This window comes from Hippopotamus amphibius, chromosome 10 (genome assembly GCF_030028045.1).
Source record: "Hippopotamus amphibius kiboko isolate mHipAmp2 chromosome 10, mHipAmp2.hap2, whole genome shotgun sequence".
Lineage (NCBI taxonomy): Eukaryota > Metazoa > Chordata > Mammalia > Artiodactyla > Hippopotamidae > Hippopotamus > Hippopotamus amphibius.
The window spans coordinates 52777176-52801137 of record NC_080195.1 but is presented as its reverse complement, the minus strand read 5'-3'; the positions used below and the strand labels follow the sequence as shown (position 1 = coordinate 52801137).

At 42.7% G+C, this 23962-nt stretch overlaps 1 protein-coding gene and 1 non-coding gene across 2 annotated transcripts in view; both read left to right on the top strand.

Moving 5' to 3' along the window:
* The window catches only part of ARHGAP31 (Rho GTPase activating protein 31), a 115680-nt gene that overhangs the window by 52164 nt on the left and 39554 nt on the right, over positions 1-23962 (top strand). The window contains exons 2-5 of the mRNA XM_057696265.1: positions 9519-9621; positions 12196-12340; positions 22287-22369; positions 23679-23786. Of these exons, the coding sequence (XP_057552248.1) occupies positions 9519-9621; positions 12196-12340; positions 22287-22369; positions 23679-23786 (439 nt within the window). The remainder of the gene's footprint in view (positions 1-9518; positions 9622-12195; positions 12341-22286; positions 22370-23678; positions 23787-23962) is intronic.
* TRNAD-GUC (transfer RNA aspartic acid (anticodon GUC)) lies at positions 16790-16862 on the top strand. Its single transcript has one exon. It is a non-coding gene; the product is annotated as a tRNA-Asp (tRNA).

Sequence of the window (23962 nt, the reverse complement as noted above, 5' to 3'; positions counted from 1 at the left end):
TTGTGAGGATTGCACTGGGTACACATACTGCATGAAAGGGCAGCACTCAGGGCTCGGCACATAGTAGGTACACAGTAATCATCCGTTCCCTCTTGGTTTCTTGAGGGCAAAGATCGTATTCACCTTTTTGTCCCTTGGGCTGGAAAGGCTCTCAGTACATCTGCTTTGGTAGAAGGAGCATCGTTGGCATTGGTAGGAGTGGGTGTATAGCCCTCAGGCCTCCGGATAGTGGAGGCCTGAGGGCTCAGCTGGGATGAGTCAGGGTGCAGACCAGAAGGAGGACCTGGACACTTCTGTGGGAAAGAGCTGACTTGACCTGGCATCTGAGACCCTGGAAGTGAGGAGGGGAGGGGACTCCAGGATGCAGTCTTCCATCAGGAGCCTCACCCAGCAGTGGAGCAGAGCTCATCCTTGGTCACACCAGGTCAGCACGTTAGACAAATACTTCTATTTAACAAGGAGTAATTACCTCACAGGGTCATTGGAAAGGACTCCAACAAACATACAGAAATTCCCTCACTAACTTTAGAAAGCCCTCTGGCTTCTTTAACGAAACTTGTTTTTTTAAAAACCTATTTTTTTCTTAAAAAAAATTATTTGTACCTCATCCTCATTGTAGGAAATTCAAAAAAGCAAAATTGAGAATGTAGAAAAACAAAAACACACAGCTTTTCAGTGTGTGTGTCTTATTGTTTCAGATATTGGGAAGGGTGGTATAAAAGGGACAGTCACTCTTTGCTCTTTATATTTGTGTATCTTTTTCATTTTTTATTCTTTTTTCCTCTGGTGTTATTGTGATATAATTGACACACTCCACTGTATAAGTTTAAGGTGTACAGCCTAATAGTTTGACTTACATAAATATATTGCGAAATCATTACCGCAATAAGTTTAGTTAGCACCCATCATCTCATACAGATACAATAAAAAGAGAAAGAAAAAAAATTTTCCTTGTGAAGAGAACACTTAGGATTTACTCTCTTGACAATTTTCTTATGTGATGGACAGCACTGTTAGCTATAGTCACCATGTTGTATGTTACAACTCTAGTACTCATTTATCTTGTAACTGGAAGTTTGTATCATTTGACCATTTTCATCCAGTCCCTGCTCCTCACCTCCCCCACCCCTTCCTCTGGGAACCACAAATCTGATCTCTTTTTCTATGAGTTTCTTTTTCTTTCTTTTTTTTAAAAATTCCACATACAAATGAGGTCATACAGTATTTGTCTTTCTCTGACCTATTTCACTTAGCATAATGCCCTCAAGGTCCATCCATGTTGTCACAAATGGCAGGATTTCCTTGTTTTTTTATGGCTGAACATTATTCTGTTGTATGTATATGCCACAACTTCTTTATCCACTCATCTTTTGATGGACACATGTTGTTTCCATGTCTTGACTATTGTAAATAATGCTGCTATGAACTGGGAGATGCAGATATCTTTTCAACTTAGTGGTTTTGTTTCCTTTGGATATATTCCCAGAAGTGTAATGGCTGGATCATCTAGCAGTTTTATTTTTAATTCTTTGAGGATCCATACTGTTTTCCATAGTGGCTATACCAGGTTATAATCTCACGAACGATGCACAAGGGTTCCCTTTGCTCCACGTTTTTGCCAGCGTTCATCTCTTATCTTTTTGATGATGGTCATTCTGACATGAGGCGATGTCTCATGGTGGTTTTGATTTGCATTTTCCTAATGACTAGTGATGTTGAGCATCTTTTCATATATATCTTGACCTTTTGTATATCTTCTTTGGAGAAGTGTCTATCTTTTGCCCATTTTTTAATTGGGTTATCTGGTTTTTTGCTCTTGAGTTGTTCGAGTTCTTTATATCTTTTGGATATTAACCCCTTATCAGATACATGGTTTGCAAATATTTTTCCTATTCCACAGGTTGTCTTTTCACTTTGTTGATTGTTTCTTTTGCTAAGCAGAAGCTTTTTAGTTTGGTGTAGTCCTGCTTGTTTATTTTTGATTTTGTTGCTTGTGCTTTAGGGGTTATAGCCAAAAATCATTGCCAAGACCTATGTCAAGGACCTTTTTTCCTATGTCTTCTTCTATGTCTTCCATGGTTTCATGTCTTACATTTAAGTCTTTAATCCATTTCAAGTTAATGTTTATGAGTGGCATAAGATACAGGTCTAGATTTGTTCTTTTACATGTGAATATCCAATTTTCCCAGCACCAGTTTTCCCAGGCTGTCTTTTCTCCATTGAGTATTCTTGGCTTCCTTGTCAAATACAATTGACCATATATTCTTGGGTTTATATCTGGGCTCTCGGTTTTTTCCCCAGTGACCTTCTTGTCTGTTTTTATGCTAGTGCCATACTATTTTGTTTACTATAGCTTTATAGTATGGCTTGAAATCAGGAAGTGTTTTTCATTTTTTTATTAATGTACATTGCTTCTGTAACTTTTTCAAAAGGAATTTTAAAATAGACGTTAACCACTAGGTGTTGAACACCTAAAAGCCATCACCACTGTAAGGCAGGGACTACAGCGGTAGAATTTCAGGCATTTGGGTAGTCAGGGGCAAGGACCCAAACAGCTCTTCTCAAATGGTGCCTCCGTACCTGGCCACTAACTCATGGGACCTGCCCTCCTGACGGGGAGGGTTTGAATCAGGTAGGTGTAGCCTGGGGCTTTTCCTCTTCCGCCTCAATGTGGTACCATGAAAAAAGCATGAGTTTTGGAGTCAGACAAACCTAGGTTTGGATTCCAACTCTGGCACTTACTAGCTATGCAATGATGGGCAACTTACCTAACCTCTGCGACTCAACTTTCACATTTTCAAAATGGAGAATTTTACCTCTTTCGTGGATTGGCTGATTATACATTGGAGAATGCTGCCAAAAGAGAAAGAAAATCACCTCATGTAGTGCCTAACATATAAAAAGTGTTTCTTCTTTGAAAGGCCCAGATATCAGTGGAGCACTGAAAACCCATCTCCCTTGTTTAGCAAAACATTTCAAGTGCTTGTGTCTTCAAGGCTATTCTAGATGGATGAGACAGAACTATCCTCATTGTCCCTAAAGAGCTCACAACTTAGTGATGGAGATAACATAGATTCAGGCAACACGTAGCACCTAATGTTGGATAAAAGTGGGTTTGCAATAAGTATTTGTTGAATTGGGTTTTTTATGAAAAATTTTGGGGAAAGGTAATATATTCTTATAGTTCAAAACTCAAAAGTATAAAAGAGTATACAATGAGGAGTCTCCCTCTCACTCATAGCCCTGGTCCTAGCTTCCCAGTTTCTTTTCCTGTAGGCAACTAAAGTTATCACTTTATTACGCATTCTTCCATAGCTATTTAATGCATGTACAAAGGAATTTATAGCTGTTCTTTTATTCTCTCTTTTTAAAAAACAAATGCTAGCACACCATTACGCTGGTCTGCACCTCATTCTTTTTGCTTAACAATATGTCTTGGAGACTGCTGCATATCTATACGTGAAAGTGTCCTCGTTCTTTTTGATGACTATATAGTATTCCATTATATGGATATCCCATTATTTATATAAATAGCCTCCTGTTGATGGCCTGCCTCGTGCTATTACAAGAATTGCGGCAGTAAATAACCTTGTACATATAGAAATGTTCTGGAATTGGAGTAATGAAAATGTTCTAAAATGTGATGGTTGCTTGACTCTTTCAATATACTGAAAACCATGTAGTTGCACGTTTTAAAAGGGTGAATTTTATGACATTTGATTTATATCTCAATTTTTTACAGGTTAAAAGAACAAAAAAGAAACTTTATTCCAAGGAGGACAGGCTAAAGCCTGACATATTTAAAAAATGTTTTTCCTTGGAAAATTAGAAAACAGTTAATTGGCCTTTGGTAAAGAACAGAGAACATTATACTTTAAAAAATAAACACCACACATTTTCAGACTTTTCTATAATTCTACTTTAGGCCAGGAGGAAGAAAGTAGAAAGGTTAAAACAGGGAGGAGAAAGAAAAATCAAAGAGGGAGAATTGCAGGAGGACAGCGGCCTCTCAGGCAAGCGGCAGCCCACAGAGGCTGTGAGGAGCACGGCACAGGAGACACGGAGTCTCAGGACCAAGGAAGGCGGGGACAGACATACAGAGCGGGAGCTGGCAGAGGGAGAAGATACGGGAGCCACTGTGATGGCTCTGAGGTTCCTGGGGAGTGCGAAGCTGGGAAGCTCTCTCTGAAGAACCAAAAATAATAGAAAAGTGATTGAAATCTTTACTTCATCTCTAGAAAAAAATGCCCTTGTAAAACGGGCTCATTCCCAGCACTGCAGAGCTGCCTGTGAAGCCCTCCCTCCCTCCTCTGTGCACAGCGGCAGACTCTCAAACTTTCTTCCTGTTCAGCGGCTTGTCTTTCTTTGCTTCTCCCTCTGCAAGTATCAGTTTCTCATCCACCCGTGGTCCTTGGTCCTTTCTATCACCTCAATCAAGATGATAAATACATCCATCACGCCCAAAAGTTTCCTCGGCCGATCCGCAGTTCCTGCCTCCTGCCTCTTCCCTGCTTTCTCCCACTGTAAATTAGTTTGCATTTTCTTGAGTTCTATGTGGATGGAATCATACAGTATGTACTCCTCCGTAGAATGGCGTCTATCACACATAGGCTATATCATTCCTTTTTATTGCTGAGTAGTAATCCATTGTGTGTATGCACCACTAGACTTTACCTTGAAGATTAGGATGTAGGACCCAGAGAGGGAATGAAATCTGACCAGTACAAGACCTTAACAAAAATCCAGAGTGAAGAGGGAGGAATGCCGTATTTCCCTAAAACACAAATGCAGTTTGCACTATTGAAAGAATGCAGCTGCCACGATCACATAACTGATCCAATAAAACTGTGTTTGTTCCAGTTTTCATCTCTAGATCGGATCAGATTCCAGCCATATAGGGAACCAGGGCAGCTTAGCAGACACTGCCTCTGGGGGATCCAGAGAGATGATTTGACTGCTGGCCTTTTCTGCCCTAAACCCTTGAAGAAGTTTGGAACTGAGGAAAGAAATACCCTCACATTATTTATGAGTATAAAATGTCTTTTAGTTGTACCAAGTTGGAGCAAATGAAACAAAGGACCTTAAAATGTTTTGTAAACTGTAAAGCATAAATCAAAGGCACAGTGTTTTTTTTCTGTCAGAGATCACTTCAGGATTTAGTTTGTGCCCAGATTAAAATTTAACGTTTAAGATCGCTGATCCAGGAAAAACAAAACAAAACAGAAAAGGAACTTAGAGAACCATCAGTGCAACAATTCAAAGAAGTTATAATATTGTATCATAGTCAGCAACTGTGTGTACCTCTGTAGGAGGAGGCTTAAAGTTCTCTGGGCCCATGATAAATCCCACAGCACTAGCTCTGTGACTCTGACCTCCAACAGCAACCGAAATAGACAATAGAAGCTTTCTTTCCATCTATAACTACTCAGCTATTTTTCTTTCCATCTATAACTACTCAGCTATTATCAAGCCTCTATCCTGTCCAGAATCCTAGGGTGTCCCCAGTTTGGTTGGACCCCAGGAACAATGGTTTAAAGAATTCTGAGACTTGGAGACTAAACTCTTAGTAGCGCCTGCAACACCACTGGCCAGTGTTACCTTTACAGGCTTGCTCCCCTAAGCATGGGCTGCAGATTGGCTGTATCTGAATCACCTGGGAATTTGTCAGAAATGCAAATTTTGGACTCCCACCTCCACCCTCCCCTTGGCATCTGCATGTTAAAAAGATCCCAGCTGTTTGTATCCACATTACAGTATGAGACGCTCTGGTCTAGACCGAGGTTCTTCAACTTCAGCGTGCATCAGAATCACCTGGGAAGCCGCTGCTGCTTCTGGACCTCACCTGGGGACCACAATCTGAGAACCACTGCCCTGGCTCTAGAGCTGGATGATCACAGAGATCAAGTGGATCCTTTCCCATTTACTGAGTATGAAAGAGAATTCCTACATCTTCCAGCTCTGCCCGAGATGAGAATCCAGGAACGCTAACATGAGTCAGGGACCAGGACCGTGGCCTTTTCCCTTGGGTTGTTTTAATATTGCCTCCTGTTTAAACAGAGCTGTGGACGAGAGGTTCTAGGACCTCTGTACCAAAGCCAGAATAAATTTATGGCAGAGGCTCCGTCCGGGAATGTGTTGTCCTCACCTTTAAAACAAACGGAGCTTGGGGCTATACAGCTGAGAGCCATGGTACTGGGAGGCGGCGCTCTGAGAACAGGATAGGACAGATTGGTGACCCTGCACTGCCCTTCTGTAGAGTGTTCTTTACACAAGCCCTTCGAGGCCGAGGCGTTTGTCTTTGAGTCCTCTTTGGTAATGCTCCGAGCTCTCAAGTCCACCTGTGCCCTGCAACAGCCGTATACCTTGGTACAGACGCACATGGTGAAACACATCAAGGTCAGGCACAGTCCCAGGACTCCTAACAAAATCCGAACACTGCTGGGTCCTGCTGCCTTGGTATTATGAAGATACACCTCAATGCACAGAAAAGCGACCTCAACCAGAGAGGCGCACAAAAGCCATTCTGAATAGTGGAGGTGAGTGTTGACTTGTGAGAGGTTGGTCAGCTCTACCCCAGCTGCCCATCAGATGGGAGGCAGCAAACTGTTTTCGCCAAGACTGAATCTCACAAATGATAAATTTACATCATATAGAAGCTTCAAATAGAAATAACTGTCATTGTAGAATGCTTATTATATGCCGGGGTCTGTGCTAAGTGGTTACAAGTATTACTTCAATCCTAGCTATGAGATTAATATCACTGTTAGCCTTGGGCTTCCTAGGTGGCGCAGTGGTTGAGAATCCACCTGCCAATGCAGGGGACACGGGTTCGATCCCTGCTCCAGGAAGATCCCACAGGCCACGCAGCAACTAAGCCCATGTGCCACAACCATTGAGCCTGTGCTTTAGAGCCTATGAGCCACAACTATTGAGCCCATGTGCTGCAACTACTGAAGCCCATGCGCCTAGAGCCCATGCTCCGCAATAAGAGAAGCCACGGCAATAAGGAGCCCGCGCACCACAACGAAGAGTAGCCCCCACTCACCGCAACTAAAAGGAAAGCCCACACACAGCATAAAAGACCCAACACAGCCAATAAAATTAATTAATGAATTAAAAAATATGTCACTGTTAGCCTCATTTTACCGATGTGGAAACTAAGAAACAGAATTACTGCATATTTTGCCCAAGGTTACAAAGGCAGCTTGACATCCCAATCTGTGCTCTCGACCATGACCGTGCCTGGCAGGTTACAGAACAACATCTTGGTATGGTTGGGAAAGAGTGGACCTACTATGCAAAATAGGGATTTTTTTTTTTAAACAATGCAATTTTTTTAAGCATTGGAACTCTGTTTGTTTATAAAATTTATTTAGAGGCATGAGGATGGGAGACAAAAATCTCACCAAGAACCCTATTTCATAAAACAGATCAAAGTAAAGCTCTTCTAGTTGAAGCCAGGCAGGGGCTCTGGACCCTTGCCCACGCTCACAGTCCCTGCACCACACCCCGTTCCTACCCTGTATTCACTCACAGGAAGTAGTTCCAACTCTGTGGTCTTTGGCCTCAATATTTCCAATCCCAAGTTTACTCCCTGCCCTCTTTCTACCTGGGGTAACTAAGAAGTTTCTCACCAGCTGGTCATGAATGACCAGGGCAAAACATGGATATGTCCTGGAAGCGAAAGGCTCTGGGGATGCACGGCCTTTGAGAGGCAGGTGGAATACTTTAAGTATGATGAATTTTCAGCACGTAAAATGATAGTAGTTGAAGGAGATGATGGGGGAGTTGTTTAGAAAGTGCTGTAATAGAGAATCCAGGAAGAATGTTGAGTCTGAACGCCTGGTATCTACCCAGGTAAAGGTCCAGTCCAGCTTGGAATTGTGTGCGGGTGTGATCACGTGCATTAAGCATTCATGGACTGGTATGAGTCTAATCTAAGGCATTAATGGACTGAGGTTGTTTTGGGGAAGTGAGCACAATGGTAACCCAAGCACTAGTTCACGGAGTCCCCATCCACCTCTATGCCTGAAGGCTTTGGCACCCAAGGCTTTGGTAGTTGCATACCATCCATAGCACTCTCACAGAGGGCTCTCACGTGGACCTGCCCAAGGACCAAAGTGGTAAGTGATTTGCCACTCTCTCCATGCCATCCAGAGGGCCTGTGGCTTCCATTCTGGGTCACTGAGGAGAGAACAGCACAGCCAGACTCTTCTACCCAGACCCGGACTTCTGGAGTGGCAGGAATTCGAGAGGCCACGTTGGTCCCTTTTTTGAGGCCCATTCAATCAATGACTGATTTGACCACCCATTTGGTGGTGGTAGGGTGGGGGGCAGTTCTCACCTTTAAAAAAACACTTTCGCCTGTAAGTCAACTTTAACCTCCTGGCAGATATTCTTCCAGTCTTTTTTTTTCCCTTTGTAGTTTTTTTAAACATAGTTGAATTCACAATATATATTTGATTTTGTGCCTTGTTTTTCTTTTACCCACCTACATCGTAAGCATTTTTCCATGTGTTACTTACTTTTCATAAGCAACAAGTACTCTTGAGTGAGGTAAATAAATTTACCTGCCCTTTGGTTTCTTCATGTATCGAATAGGCAAGAGTTCTCTAATTTTATCACACAACAGTCACCTGGAAGGCTATTTATTTATTTATTTATTTATTTATTTATTTATTTTTAGCTCTTCATTGGAATATAATTGCTTTTCAGTGTTGTGCCAGATTTGCTGTACAACATAGTGAATCAGCTATATTTATACATATATCCCCATATCTCCTCCCTCCCGCAACTCCTTCCCACCCTCCCCATCCCAGCCCTCTAAGTCATTACCCATCATCGAGTTGATCTCCCTGTGTCATGCAGCAGCTTCCCACGAGCTATCTATTTTACCTTTGGTAGTGTATGTATGTCAATGCTACTCTCTCACTTCGTCCCAGCTTCCCCTTTGCCCCCACCCCCTGTGTCCTCAAGTCCGTTCTCTACATCTGCATCTTTATTCTTGCCCTGTCACTGGGTTCATCAGTACCATTTTTTTAGATTGGAAGGCTTTTTAAAACACAGATTGCTGGGCCCCACTTCCGGAATTTCTGATTCAGTGGGTCTGGAGTGGGGCCTGGGAATTTGCATTCCCAACAAGTTCCCAGGAGATGCTGGTGTTACTGGTCAGGAGACCACACTGGGAGAAGCAGTGAAATGAGATTGAGTTGTGGGATTTCTAAGGTCACTGCTGGTTTCAAAAATCTAAGTGTTTGCATATTTTTCAAATTCTTAAAAAAAAAAAAAAAAAAGACCTAATTCTTAAAACACATGAGTTTTCCAAACTGTAACAAAACCCTATGATTTTTTTTTTAGATACCAGAGATCACCTACCATTTACAAGTAATCGTTTCCACTTGTAACTCACATGCGTTCCATACTTACTTCTCTTTGAAGTTACCTGGGTTTTTAAAAGGCTCTCTTTAAAAAGACAGCCAGGCTTATACCTAATACTTTTTTTCTTTTCCTTTGCATAGTTCCATATGTATTGAAGAGCTGTGCAGAATTTATAGAGACTCACGGCATTGTGGATGGAATTTATCGGCTTTCGGGAGTCACCTCAAACATACAACGGCTAAGGTAAGCCAAAGAATAGCCCCCCAAAGGATTCTGCCATGATCCTTCCTCTGTCCATACCTCTATCTGCAGGTGTTGGGAGTATTAAAAACTGAAGGGATTGAGGGGAGGATGACAGGGCAGAAGATCAACTGCTGATGTTTTTAGATGCCTAACTGTTCTTTAATCTAATCAGGAAGCTCTCCAGTCTGATGTAATTCTTTCCAACAAAAACTCCTGAGGGCTTTCAATCTGTTCCTGTGTCTTGCCCCAGATTTATCCTTCTTAGGTGGATTCAGCTGAACACAAATGATTTAAATAAGTTGGTAAAAAACAATTTATTCTTACTCACTTGCCTGTCCAAAGCTCAGATCCCCATTACATGGTATTCAGAACCTGGAGATCAATGTGAGTTTTTCTGCTGGCACACACTCAACATTTGATATTACCTGTGGTCGAGAAATCACACATCTGCATGATTGTGCATTTCTCTGATGCCTGCATTTTTAAAATTATTGATAGAGGAACTATTTCCAATTCTGTGAATTTATCCTAAACAATTCTAAAATGTATCCTAGAATTTTTTGGAAGAAATTTCTACCACAATGAATTAAGAGGACAGTAATCTTCTTTAGATGTGTTATACCTGTAAAATAAAGGGTGTATATATAGTGTATATATATATAAAATATATATACACTATATATAATATATACAGTTCTATGACTAAAATAATAGGTTTATGTATTTTGAATATTGTTCTTTAATACAAAAAGAACATATTTTAATATATTTATTATATATTCTTTAGTTATAAAAGTAGACTTTTTTTTTTTAATTGGCTATGTTGGGCCTTTTTTGCTGTGCATGGGCTTTCTTTTTAGTTGCGGTGAGTGGGGGCTACTCTTCGTTGTGGTGCGCGGGCTCCTCATTGCCATGGCTTCTCTTATTGCAGAGCATGGGCTCTAGGCGCGTGGGCTTCAGTAGTTGCAGCACATGGGCTCAATAGTTGTGGGTCACGGGCTCTAAAGCGCAGGCTCAATAGTTGTGGCGCATGGGCTTAGTTGCTCCGCAGCATGTGGGATCTTCCTGGAGCAGGGATCAGACCCGTGTCCCCTGCATTGGCAGGCGGATTCTCAACCACTGCGCCACCTAGGAAGCCCAAAAGTAGACTTTTAAAATAAAACATTCTTGTTACAAGATTAATATGTAAAATTTACATTGTGCAGGTAATTCATTTTACCTTTTTTCCTCCTATTTAGTTTTCTGCCCCTCCTCAAATTACAGTTGTCATGAAACTATACCAAAGGAATAAAACATTCTTTTCACACCCAGAGACATGATAGCTGTTAAAAAATAACTGGTTTAGTGCAGCCATAGATTTTAACAGATCTATGTGCTTACATCATGTCACTAATTTACTCATGTGACATTTTTCAGAGTTTCAACAGCAAGTATTTTTAATGGTTTACTCTTAGCTCTGAAACATACTACCCAGTAGTTGGTATTGCGGAAGGACCCTTGGACAACGGCCAAATCTTTTTCATTTAAGGACTGACCTTAGCCTTGACAAGGGAAATTTTTGGCTAACTAAATGAATAAGCTCTAGGTTGTTTGTGTTCTGCCCTCGTAAAAAAACACATGCCTATGAATTTATGAGGTCATTGCATGGTTTTCAAGGCCTCACTCAGTTCCTTTCAGGTTCTGACAGCATCAGGGATTTCCCTTGCCTTTATTAAAGGGGCAGAACCAGAATACAGGAGAGTGGGCAGCAAGCTGTTTTGAGATGCTGGTTCTGAGCACTTCTTGTTGTCACTTCTTGTTTGACCAAACGAATACTCTCAAGAAACCTAACTTCTCTTCTGTATGAAAGCTCAGATTTATCATCTTTTAAGTAGATTTTTAATGTGTAAGTATATATTATTTGAGGTAGTATATTCATGTAACCTTGTTAGGAAATTTTTTTTTTTTTAATTAGAAATGAGGCCTGGAATCTGACGATGCTCCCAAACACCCCACTATAGATTGTTTAAGGAGATATTTATAAGCTCATTTGTCGTGTGGGAGTCACGGTCAGGCAGCCTAGAAGTTGCCATTCAGCATCAAAGAGAGAGTGGATTGAAGTTCTCAAACCTTGAGTTTGAGTCTCCAGATAAAACAAGTTTGCTGACATGAATATGTGGACGTGAACGATAGCAATCGGACTCACCCTGGTTTTGGTCTCTCCTCCAAGAAAGAGAAGTTCATTTAGAACAATATTTTGGAAAAACTCAACTCTCAACAGGGTTTTTGAAAAATTGTTTTCATATTTCTCCACTGTTCATAATTGAGACTACAGACATAATGCCATGAGAAATCCATTGGTAAATGGGATTATGTCTTTCTAATTACAGCAGCTTCTTCAGGGAAGAACCAGACGGAAGTGGAAATCTTTCCCGTAGCTTCCTTGTGCCTGGAGTAGAAGGTCTTTGTGAATCGAGGTCAAAAATATGGTCAGATCAGCAGTTTAGGGTCTTTTCACCCCCTACGCAGCCAAGTAGCTGCCGACATGGAACACACGTTCCTGAGATTGTTATGTCTCTGTCTGTGTTGTTTCAGGCAAGAGTTTGGCTCAGATCAATGTCCAGATCTGACAAGGGAAGTGTACCTCCAGGACATCCACTGTGTAGGCTCTCTCTGCAAACTGTACTTCAGGGAGCTGCCCAACCCCCTCCTGACTTATGAGCTCTATGAGAAATTCACGGTGAGTGTTTGGATTTCCATTATGGTTACTGGGTGGGATGCATGGATAGGCCAAGGAAAGGTTTCCACACTAAAATTACAATAATAATACTCACCAGATGGTCACCATTATCTTGGTGATGGAAGTAGGATGGTATCCTGGGGAAAGTAGGGTAATAGGATTGTTTGCTAAATTTTTCCTTTCTTAAATTTTCAGAATCCTGTTTGTGTGTAAGAACTGGGTTAAGTCATCTCCATATTTATGTAACCAAATGTGTGTCATTCTGTAGGGAGGAAACTAAGAACCAGAGAAGGGCGTGACTGGCCCAAGGTCACTCTGTCCCCAGGCAGGACCGGAACCTGAGGCTCTAGATGCCACCCCCCACAGCCAATTCATTTCAGGCTATTCCTACTGTATTTCTTTTGGGGGTTGCACAAAGGGGTGGGTGTGTAGAGAAAGGAGAGAGAACACACGGAAGTCAAGAGAGAGGTCAGAAAGCTGGGAAGATAAGAAATTCTGGGAAAAGCAGCCGAGAGGGAGTGCATTACCCAGTCCGAGCTCGCTCTGCTCGCCGCACGACAGGCCGATGAACCGAAGATGAGGTGTTGAGGCAAGGAGTACGACTTTACTCAGAAAGCCAGCAAACTGAGACGATGGCAGACTAATGTCTCCTAAAAAACCATCTTAGTGGGGTCTGGATGCCAGTTTGTTTTATAGAACCAGAGAGGGAGCAGCTGTGAGGAAGTAAAGTGAAAGGGCCATCCGTCTTACAGAAGATCTCCGGGAATAACCAGCCTCTATGAGGGGATATGTTAATTTCAGCCATTCACACAGGTGGGCAGGGCAGAGCGTCTGCCTGTGAGCTGAACTGAGGCACTTTAGTTTACATTCAGGCATAGGGGCAGGGTTCCCTGAGGCAGGCCATCATGTATGATTACAATAACAAAAGCAACAAAAAGCAAAGGTTAAAGTCAAAGAAACAGATCTACCCTGGAGTCCGATTTAGCTCTACACAGCAACAAGCGCAGGCTAGGCCAGCGCGTTGGGTTTGTGGAGGATGGATGGGCTAGAACAGAACACCTGCATATCAGCTGCATGGTCACCAACTAGGGCCCCCGCAGGAAGAGGAGAAAGGTGAATAAATGCTTGGAGCATGTCTTAGAGACAGCATTAAGAATAGGGCTTGAACATTCGGCTGCAGGGTGGGGGTGGGGGGGAGTGGGAGGTGCAGACTAGGTGAAGCGTTGGGTTTAACCGAGGTTGAGGCTCAGCTAGAAGAAGAGGGGGAGGGAGATGAGAGTATGTGCAAGGGGGTGATTGAAATAATTGATCGTAGCGTTTTGTCCGGATACGAAGACAAATTAGGGCCTAAGGCAGGTGAGTAACAGTGAAGAAGGAGATCCGTGGATCATTCATCCCAGTGAGGTCAGGAGACTGTTGGAGTGGGGTGGTCAGGGGGGATGTTTGAAATTAAGGTTACGGAGTTGCAGTTACTGGTAAGGACCAGATCTGGGCTCTAACCATGGGAAGGAATCTTTCTTATGGCTCTTGTAATAAACCTATTTTGAGCATATAAATGTTCTCCAATTTGAAATTATATAGGAGTACATGAATGCTTTTTAGAAATTGGGTGTGGACCCTTAAAATAGATTGAGGAGTTTTCAGTGATACAGAGAAACACTCCTAATGATAATTGGAAAAAGCAGATACACAATTGTACATTGACACGATTAAAAAGAAAGACGTTTGCAAGATTAATAGCCGCTTATTTTAATGATGGGATTATAGATAGTTTTCCCTGCTTCTTTGTACTTTAACTTTCAAAATCTTATCCACTAAAAATATGCTAATTTTTAATGAAAAAAATTAGGCCAAAACGTGCCAAAAAACAAACAAAAAACATGGGCATGAATGTTGACCACAGGAGCAGCCAACATAGACCAGCTGATGTGGATGTGTCAGTGGTCAGGGGACTCTGGAAGATCTCAGGGGACCTTGAGATCTAAGGCAGAAGGCAGAGGAGCCCGCACTCTGCGTGGCTCAGTCATGAATAACGGCCTCTGACCCTCCAACCACAGGGGAGTTCTTCCCGGGAACCAGGAGGAAAGGTTGTGGGCCTCGTGTGTCTGTCAGATTATCACCAACACTGTGATACATGAGCATTTCCTCATTTTAAAAATAATAAAAAAAAATAATAATCATACTCAATAAAAGAAAATTTGGAAAATGGAGGAAAGTAGAAAGGAACCCTTGGTCTCTCTTCTTGAAAACCAAAGACAGCGACAGTTAACGTGGTTATTTCCTTCATTCTTTTACTCTCTGCATAGTGTTTTTGTTGTGTTTTGTTTTTCTAAACCAAGATAAATTTTTATTGCAAAAATTAAACCAATCGAGAAGAATATAAAGGAGAAAGTATAAATCACCTGAAATCTCACATCCTGGGCATATCTGCTATTAACATTGAAGGAGACAGCCTCACAGATCTTTCTGTCTGTCTGTCTGTCTGTCTCTCTCTCTCTCTCCCCCTCTGTCTCTCCCTTTCTCTCTCCCAACTTTTGTTCCTCAGTACTACATATTGCTGTTTTGGAATTGTGCTAATTCAACAATGTGACCATCTTTCCATGGTTACAAATACAGAGAGGCACTATTTTTACAGAGTATTCTCTCACACACACAATGATTTCTTAAACCAGTTTCCTACTGATGGACATTTAGACTTTTTGTTTCTTTCTTCCTTCCTTTCTTTTTTTCTTTCTTCCTTTTCTTTTTTTTTTTTTTGACCACACCACGCATGGCATGCAGGATTTTAGTTCCCGGACCAGGGATTGAACCTGTGCCCCCCTGCAGTAGAAGTCTTAACCACTGGACCACCAGGAAAGTCCCAGGACTTTTTGTTTCTTAACACTTTGCTTTTATAAACAACATTATAGTAAACATTTTGAACATATCTTTATACTTTTGTCTATTTATATCCTTATGAAAAAGATCACAGAAGTAGATTTACTGAGTAAAAAGTTCTTATTTAAAATTTTGTCACATGTTGCCAGATTGTTCTGCAGAGAGACAAGAATGTTCTTTTTCACGCAGCCTTGCCAACACTGGGTATTTTCAGTTTGTTCAGTTGTTTGCCAATCTCAATCAACCAAAAATATATCTTATTTTTCTTTTAATATGTACGTAAGATTACAATATCATCACGTTAAATAACTGACCGAGTCTAATTTAACTAAATTTCATTCTATGATAGAAGGGGATAGATAGGAATTCTCACCTAAAAACTTCAGAAATACAAGTTTCTTCTTAGATCTTGTTTATAGGCTCAGAACAAAATCCATGTCTATCTCTCCCCACTTCTGTTCTCTGACATTGTTAATCATTTTGTCTCCCATGGCAAAAAAATAAATGAATAAAAAATACCAAAGCAATGTTATTGTCCACTTGTTATTGAATCTCAAGAAAACTTAACATTGTATTTAAATATAGTTTAGTGCAACTAAGAACTAAAATAAGAATGTTTTCTTGTGACAACTGAGCTCTACATAGATAAGACCTAGTGATGGTTAACTATGTAGAAAAATTTGTCATTGAGTAGATTTCTTTGATCACAGTGACAAATTATGAAAATATAAGCAAACCTTCTCCAGGGACATGGGAACAGTTCTATTGCATTGTCACACATTCTTACAATGATTTATTGAAACTCACTTGCACAGCTGAAGTAGAATAACATTTCAGTAGAATATAACAGTTAGAAAAATATTAATAGAAAATAATGATGATATCTGCCACTTATTGAGTGCATACTATATGATAAGCTTATTACAAATATTATTTCATTCAGTCCTCAAATAACTCTTTGGAGTAGGTTTCATTGTCTCTTTTACAGATAAGTAAATTGAGGCTCAGAGTGACTTTCGCCTGGGTGTGTACAGCTAGTAAGTGGAAGGAAAGATTCAACATTCTGTCTCAGAACTACCACACGATTTTTAAAATAGATTTAACTGCTCTTAAATAGGCTCAGGTATTAAATAATTTAACAAGAGATAAAGAAAACATACCAAACTAATGAAGGAACAATTCAATAAACAATGTTAGGAAAATTGGCTGAGTGTTGGGAAAGGAGGGGAGTCAAGTTACATTCTTACCATTTAGCAAATCTCAGGGTGGAGAAGGGCTTTCTAAGAATAAAAGCAAAGGGAAAAAAATCACAAAGACAAATTTAACAAACTACGTACAGATTATTTTTTTCTCTATTAAAAAATACATTAACAAAATTAAAAGGCAAATGACCAACTATGGAAAACATTTACAATAAAGATGACAGGAGATTAATATTTTTAATTATATAAAACTCCTACCTGTCAATAAAAAATAAAAACCATATAACACTCTGCTAAACAAATGAGCAAAGAACTTCAACAGACAAGTCATAGAAGAAATATAATTATTTAAAAAGTACAAATGGGGAATTTCCTGGTGGTCCAGTGGTTAGGACTCTGCACTGTCAATGCCGAGGCCCCAGGTTCAATCCCTGGTTGGGGAACTAAGATCCCATTAGCCGCATAGCCAATAAATTAATTAATTTTAATAAATAAATAAAACCAACTTTAAAATATAAATGTATTAGAAAAAATATAAATGTATTAGAAAAAATATGTTTGCATATTAAAGAAACATATTTTAAATGTTAATATTTCATGCTGCCAAGCCTGTGGTGACACTGGCTCTTTCATAGTTTTCTCCTGCAAGTGTAAATTGGCTGGAAATTTCACAAAGTCATTTGAAATTACTATCAAGAGTCCTAAAATGCTCATATTATTTAATACAGTAACTCTATTCTAGGACTCCATTCTTATAAGATAATAATCAGATATGCACACAAACAATTGATTTATAAATATTTCACTCCCAGATTACAATAACAAAATTGGGAAGTATCTACATGTCTGACAATAAGGGATGGGTTAACTAAATGATAATAAATCTATTGTTTTCAATCCTGGGTAGCCGTGAGAAGTCCTATTTCTGAAGACTATTTGCTGGCCACAATATAAAGTTAAATAGAAAAAAGCAGTATATTGCAACTGAATGGTGCCCGTGTTCATATTTAGTGCTGGGAAGTCTGGGCAGATTGCTTCTTTTATGCTTCACATGTGAGTAGGTTCCTAGTGGTTATGTCTGGGTGGTGGGATAGCAGGTGATGTTTATTTCCTTCAAGTACATGTGTCAGTTTCATGTGGCTGCTGTAACAAATGACCACAAACTTGATGGCTTAAACAGCAGAAAGTTATTCTTCTAGCAGTTCTAGAGTCCAGAAGTCTGAAATCAGTTTCCCTGGGCTGAAATCAAGGTGTCAACAGGGCCATGGTCCTTCCAGAGACTCTAAGGGAAAACCTGTTCCTTGCCTCCCCCCAGCTTCTGGTGGCTGCTGGCATGCCTTGGCTTGCGGCCGCAGCACTCCCATTTCTGCCTCCATGGTCACACTGCCTTCTGCTCTTCTGTCTCTGTCAAATCTTCCTCTGCTTCCCTCTTTTAAGGGTACCTGTGATTGGATTTAGGGCCTACCTGGATAATCCATGAGAATCTCATCTCAAAAGCATTAACTTAATCACACCTGCAAAGACTCTTTTTCCAAATAAGGTAACATTTACAGGTTCTAGAGATTAGGATCTGATATCTTTGGGAGCAACTATTCAGCCTACTACCCTACATTTTATTTTTATCAGAAAAAAAAAACTTCATTTTAGGAAAAATTCAATTTAGGCCAGATTGATTCAGCTAAAGTTATTATACCCAAGGTAGAGAAAGGTTGCTGACTTAGGATTTTTAGAGAAGGCAGTTTAGAGAGGTATTAAATTTTATATTGAAATAATGTCTTTGTGTATCCATCTTCCTCATTAAACTCTCAGCTTCCTGAGGGCAGAAACTATGTTTATTTCATTCATTATTGTGCTTCCTTTCCCTGCTGTCCAGCTACTGGAGAATGTTGTGACTGTTACCTAGTAAACGTTTGCTGGCAGGTTGGGTGACCTGCACACGTCCTCTGAAGTGCCACTGGGGGTGGACCACTGGTGTGTGGCATCAGGCAGAGGCTGACTGGCTGTGAGCTCGAGATGCTGCAACAGGGCAGCGGCCAACTGTCCTGGTTTGCCAGGGACTCCCCCACTTTTAACTCTGAAAAGTCCTGGGTCCCAGAGAACTCCTCAGTCTCAGGCAAACTGGGCTGATTGTTCATCCTGCCAAGAGCCCAAAGTTGAGGGGAGTTGTCTCAGCAAAGCTGGTGCTCCCCACATAGGAGGTTTGGTCCTAGGATGGTACTGTCCTGGAAGTGCAGCCAAAATGGGACTCTCTGGCATTTTGAAATGCAAAGCAAAATATAGATCCATTCACTTATTTCATATGATAAATGTCTATTGAGCACCTACTGTGTATACCAGGCAGGCACAGTTCCAGGTGCTGGGGGTTTAATGGTAAGCAAGACAGAGAAAATCCTTGTTCTCATGAAACTTACATTGTAATGACGGAGACCGATAATAAACCAATTTAAAGCACAGCTATGATTTGAACCATTGCTCAGCACTATGAAGACAGTTAATGCAGGGTGCAGGGCAGAGAATGATGGGGACTGCTATTTTTGGTAGGATGATCAAAGGTCTCTCTACGACGAGATATTTGAACAGAGACGAGGATGAAGCAGGGGAACAAATTGTGCAAATGTCTGGTGGAAGAGGGAGCCAAGAAGCAGCAGCAGGTGCAAAGGCCCTGGTCGAGGACAGGCCGAGCCTGCTTGAGGGAATGTATGCAGGCCAGCAGGGTCCACAGGGGACAGGCAAGGAGGAAATGACGGGAGACAGGGAATTTGCAGATGGGCCAGGTCATGTGGTCATGCTTGCTGCCACGGGCGTGGCAGAGACAGGTAGGTAAGTGACTATCTGAAGACAGCAGTGGCTGTCTCTGGAGACCTAGGGTCTGCAGTTGGAAGACTGACTTTCTTCTGTGTACTCCTTTGAATGCTTTGCATTTTTAAAATCGTGTGCATAAATTACTTTTTAACCTCATAGCTTAAAATAATTAAAAATAATGAAAGTGGCTTTATAATAATTTTTAAATAATTAATACAAAATAAAGGGTAAAAACTGAGTTGCAGCTGGCGTGCAGTTGGAAGGGACAGCCATTGGTTGTTTGTCCGTGCTGGGGATGGCGCTGCCCGGGTAGCAGGGGTGGAGGTGTTGTTCGGGTAAACAGAGGAAGCTAGAGCCTGGGCCCGGCCAGAGGGGACCAGAGTCCTCAAAGGGCAGGAAGCTGGTCTTACTGATACTGATTGGAAGAGAAAAAATAGCCACAGATTCAACCTAGATCTTTTAAGGTTTAACCATTAGCAAGATTGGCTTGGCTAATGTTGAGTGAAATTCTCTTTCAGGCAAAAAATTGGGGTGGGCAAAGTTTCACCTCCCTTCCCTCAATTCCCCAGTGATGGGTTCTGCTATCCTAATGGGGGAACATAAAGAGATCGAAAAATAGCTTTGCAGTGAGCAGACCCCGGGAGAAAAATGAAGATCTAGAGAGCTTCTAAATAGGATTGGGGTGCGATGGGGAAAGGCTGTGAATAATGAAATGAACACCAGTCCCAAATGGGACCTGCAGGCATCAGAGGTGAGCCCACCCAGCCTCTCAGAGCAAAGGTGATTAACAGCTTCCTAAAATATTAAAGGAACTTTCCAGGAGGGCTGTTAAATTGACCTACACATGTATTCCCCAGACACATTTTTAGAAAGTGGAGGGAAGAGCGGGAGGCTTGGGAAGAGGGTGGGCACGAAGCTTTGCAAAGCTCACCCTAGCTTTCCTGAGAGAAGAGAGGCCTCCCTCTCTCTCCTCCCCCTCCTCCCCCTCCTCCCCCTTCGCAGGGTAGAATGAGGGAGGATCCAGGCTGCATTCCTCCACCCCTCCGTCCTCCAGCTCTCTCCCTTCCCTTACTTTATTGGGAGTCGGGTCCTCTCCACAAATCTGTTTTCTAACTGCCAGCTCCCAGGAAGAGGGCAGATGTGTCAGGTGTCTCCTCCAGGCCCCATTCTTGTCCCCACCCTCTACATCCTACACATCTCAAAAAGTGAAGACTGCAGCAGAGCTCATGCTTCTGTTATACTCTATCCTCAGGCTTGCAGACACACCAGGACATTGAGACACCTGTGACAGTGACCCTCCTAGCCCTGAATTTCTCACCACTTCTGATTAGGAAATGAAATCTAGTTTTTCCACGTAGAGATTTTCGATTGTCTTTGAACGTGGTTAGCTCCTGTGACCGCTTTACTTCAATTAAATAAAAAGTCAAACAAAAACAGAAACAACGTGGTGGGCAAAGCTCTGGCATGATGTCCCACTTAGGGAAGTGGAGCACGGGTAGTCCTCCAAAGGGTCGACAGGGAGCACCTGCCGTGCGGCAGGCACGTTCCAGGCGCTGGGATTCATCACATCCCTGCACTTACGGACCTTACGTCGAGCAAGAGAGACACAACATGCAAAAAGTCTGTAAATAAGTACATTATATGTTTAAGTAATGATGGCAAGTGCTGTGGGGAAAAATGGACACACGTGAGGGGGATTGGAAGGTGCAGGCTGCGGCAGCGTCTTGGAGGTCTCCTCCGAGTGAGACCAGAACAGACACAGCAGGCGTGGCCTGGAATAGGGTCCGGCAAACAGGAGGTGCCCCATAAAGTTCGTTTCCTTCCACTTTTCTGTGCCTAAAAACTCTCATTCCTGAGAGTTTGAACTTCAGCCTTCACATTCAAGCAAGAAATAACAGCCAGTGACTGAACAATATAAGAAAACCACACCACAGCTGGGATCTTCTTTTTGGTTGTGTTGCAGGAGGCAGTGCTCATCACATTAAAGAATATGTTTTCTGATTATGCTTTTCGTTATATATAAATGTAAAGCAAGTTTCCAGCACTGCGAGGGGATGCGACTGTGTAAGTCACATATGCTTGTGAATTCAGGGTCACAGGGACTGACGTGCGCTCAGGAGCCCCTTTTAAAGTTTGTCTCGATCTGAATGGGGTTCCACGGTTAGTATGCATGTGAAAGGACTCAGGGAGCTGTACCAGAAGATTTGTACATTTTTAACATGTGTAAACTATACCTCAGTAAAAAAAAGAAAGCTGTGATTACCATTGACCTTGAACTTAGGTACAGCTCCCATGCTGGCAGTCCGGAGTGCTCAGCCACTGCCCTGCCTGAGCCTGAGCACAGGCAGGACAGGTTCTCAGGACGGGGCGCAGGGGAGTCTGTCGGGGACACTCGCGTGGTGCAGGGGCCCTGGGCAGGCCTGTGATCACACTGCCTTTCCTGAAGTCCCAGCCTCTCCTTGAGGGCCTGGGCTGAGGGGGGAAACCAAATACCCACACAGGAAACCACCAGAGAGCAAGTCCGGACAAGGCCACCGGGTCTCAGGGACAAAGCTCTTATCCTGCTGAGAAGGCACGTCTTCCCTTCGTCCCAGCTTCCTGGCATCCATGACAGGCAGCCACGGAGTAGCCCAGTCAAGGGATAGTCTCAGGCTAGGTGGGGAGTGGCTGTTTGCACCCGGCTGAGTAAATGTGGAGCCACTCCATCATCTCCATCCCACTCTGCCTGCCTATCTCTGTCTGTTTCTCTCTCCCAGTGTGAGTCTCTGTGACTCTCTGTGCCACACAGGACACACCCAAGATTCTACACCTTCTTTACCAGGTACCTACCAACGATCTGAGGATGCACAGAGACCCCGTGTGCCCACAGTGTTAGACACCTCCCATCGTGAACCCTCAGAGATGTTAGTGGTTTGTTTTTCCTAGAAACGCATGCCTCGTGGAAGGGCGATCTCCAGGCATGGTTGGGAGGCTGGAATACCAGAAGCCTAAGTAGAACGCGCAGACGCAGGTGGGTGTCCCCCCATCTCAGGCACTCACCGGGCTGCGTCATTTCCTCTCCACAGGAGGCGGTGTCGCACTGCCCGGAAGAAGGCCAACTGGCCCGCATCCAAAATGTTATCCAGGAGCTCCCCCCGTCCCACTACAGGTAAGAATCCTTGGTAAAAGAAACAGCCTCTCAGTGTGGCGTAATGCCACAGATGCAGGCTGGCATCATAAAAGGGGACACATTCAGTGGATAGTGGCTTTCCCGAGGCAGGTTGAGGTGGGCGAACAGGTCACTTTTATCAGAGTGAGTTGGCGCCTGACCAGAGCCATTGGCGGGAAGGGACAGCCCATGTCTAAGGTCCTTTCAGGGCACCCCTCAGAGTCCCACAAGAATCAGTCTGATCTCACAAGCCAGCCTCACAGAGACGGTCTACGTTCTTACCCAGGTTCGTAGCATAACCAAATCTGTGGAAACCAAGGTGGGTTTTATTTATTTTATTTATTTGTTTGTTTATTTAATTAAAGCTCTTTATTGGAATATAACTGCTTTGCACTGCCATGCCAGTTTTTGAGTGAGTGAAATCAAAAGTGAATCAGCTGTGTTTATACACATATCCCCACCCTCCCATGACTCCCTCCCACCCTCCCTATCCTGGCCCTCTAAGGCATCACCCGTCATTGAGCTGATCTCCTTATGTTATGCAGGAACTTCCCGCGAGCTATCTAGTTTACATTTGGTGGTGTATATATGTCAGTGCTACTCTCTCATTTCGTCCCAGCTTCCCCCCGCCCCCGCTGTGTCCTCAAGTCTGTTCTCTACGTCCGCACAAGATGGTTTGTAAACAGGATTTGACTGTTGCTCTTGAGCGTTCGGCTGACTGATCTCTGTATGCTCATCAGTGCCATCCGTTACATCATTTCATCCTTTCATTGCATTCTCACAACTTAGCCCTTAATCCCATCAACCTTCCCAGGGCTCCCTAAGCCTGCCCAGCTTTTACAAGGGGGTAGATTCTGATGTGGTGTAAGAGCGTCCCAGCAATTACAGATGTTACTCATCCATCAAATGAGCTCCCTAACAAGTACCAGGATACCTGGAGGTGGAAGAATTGCAATAAAAGCTGACATGAGGGCCAGTTTCAAGACAGCATGGAGGCGATGCTGCCCTGGGTGAAAGGAGGCGCAGGCTACAGGTGCTGTGAGACCCCGGTTCTGTCTCTGGCTGCTGCTCCAAGGGCCTCAGCTGACTTCTGTCAAGACCATCTCTTCCCCACCCGCAGCCAGTACTCCTAGGGCTAAGAATATTGCTTCCATCAATCTTGATATCTTCCTGGTAGTCCTCCAAAATTCATGAGATAGACGTATTTAGAGTCTCTAAAACTCAACCTTTAGAAATTATGTCCAGATGTCAGGCTTCACACAGGCTCTTAATTTTCTTACATTGTTTTTTAAAAAATGAACCGTAATAGGACCTTGGAATACCTGATTCGACACCTGGCCCACATCGCCTCCTTCAGCAGCAAGACCAACATGCATGCCAGGAACCTGGCCCTGGTGTGGGCGCCAAACCTCCTCAGGTAACCAGCACCCCAATCCTCGCTACCCCAGTGGGCTCAAAGCAGCCCCCAATTCAAACAAAGACTGGATTCTTCAAAACTGAAGCCCCTTATAGACAAACGTGCGGCTGGGTGGTTATTTGTCACACATGGGAATTAAAGGTGATTTTAATAGTCTTTGCCTGCTATCCTTGCGA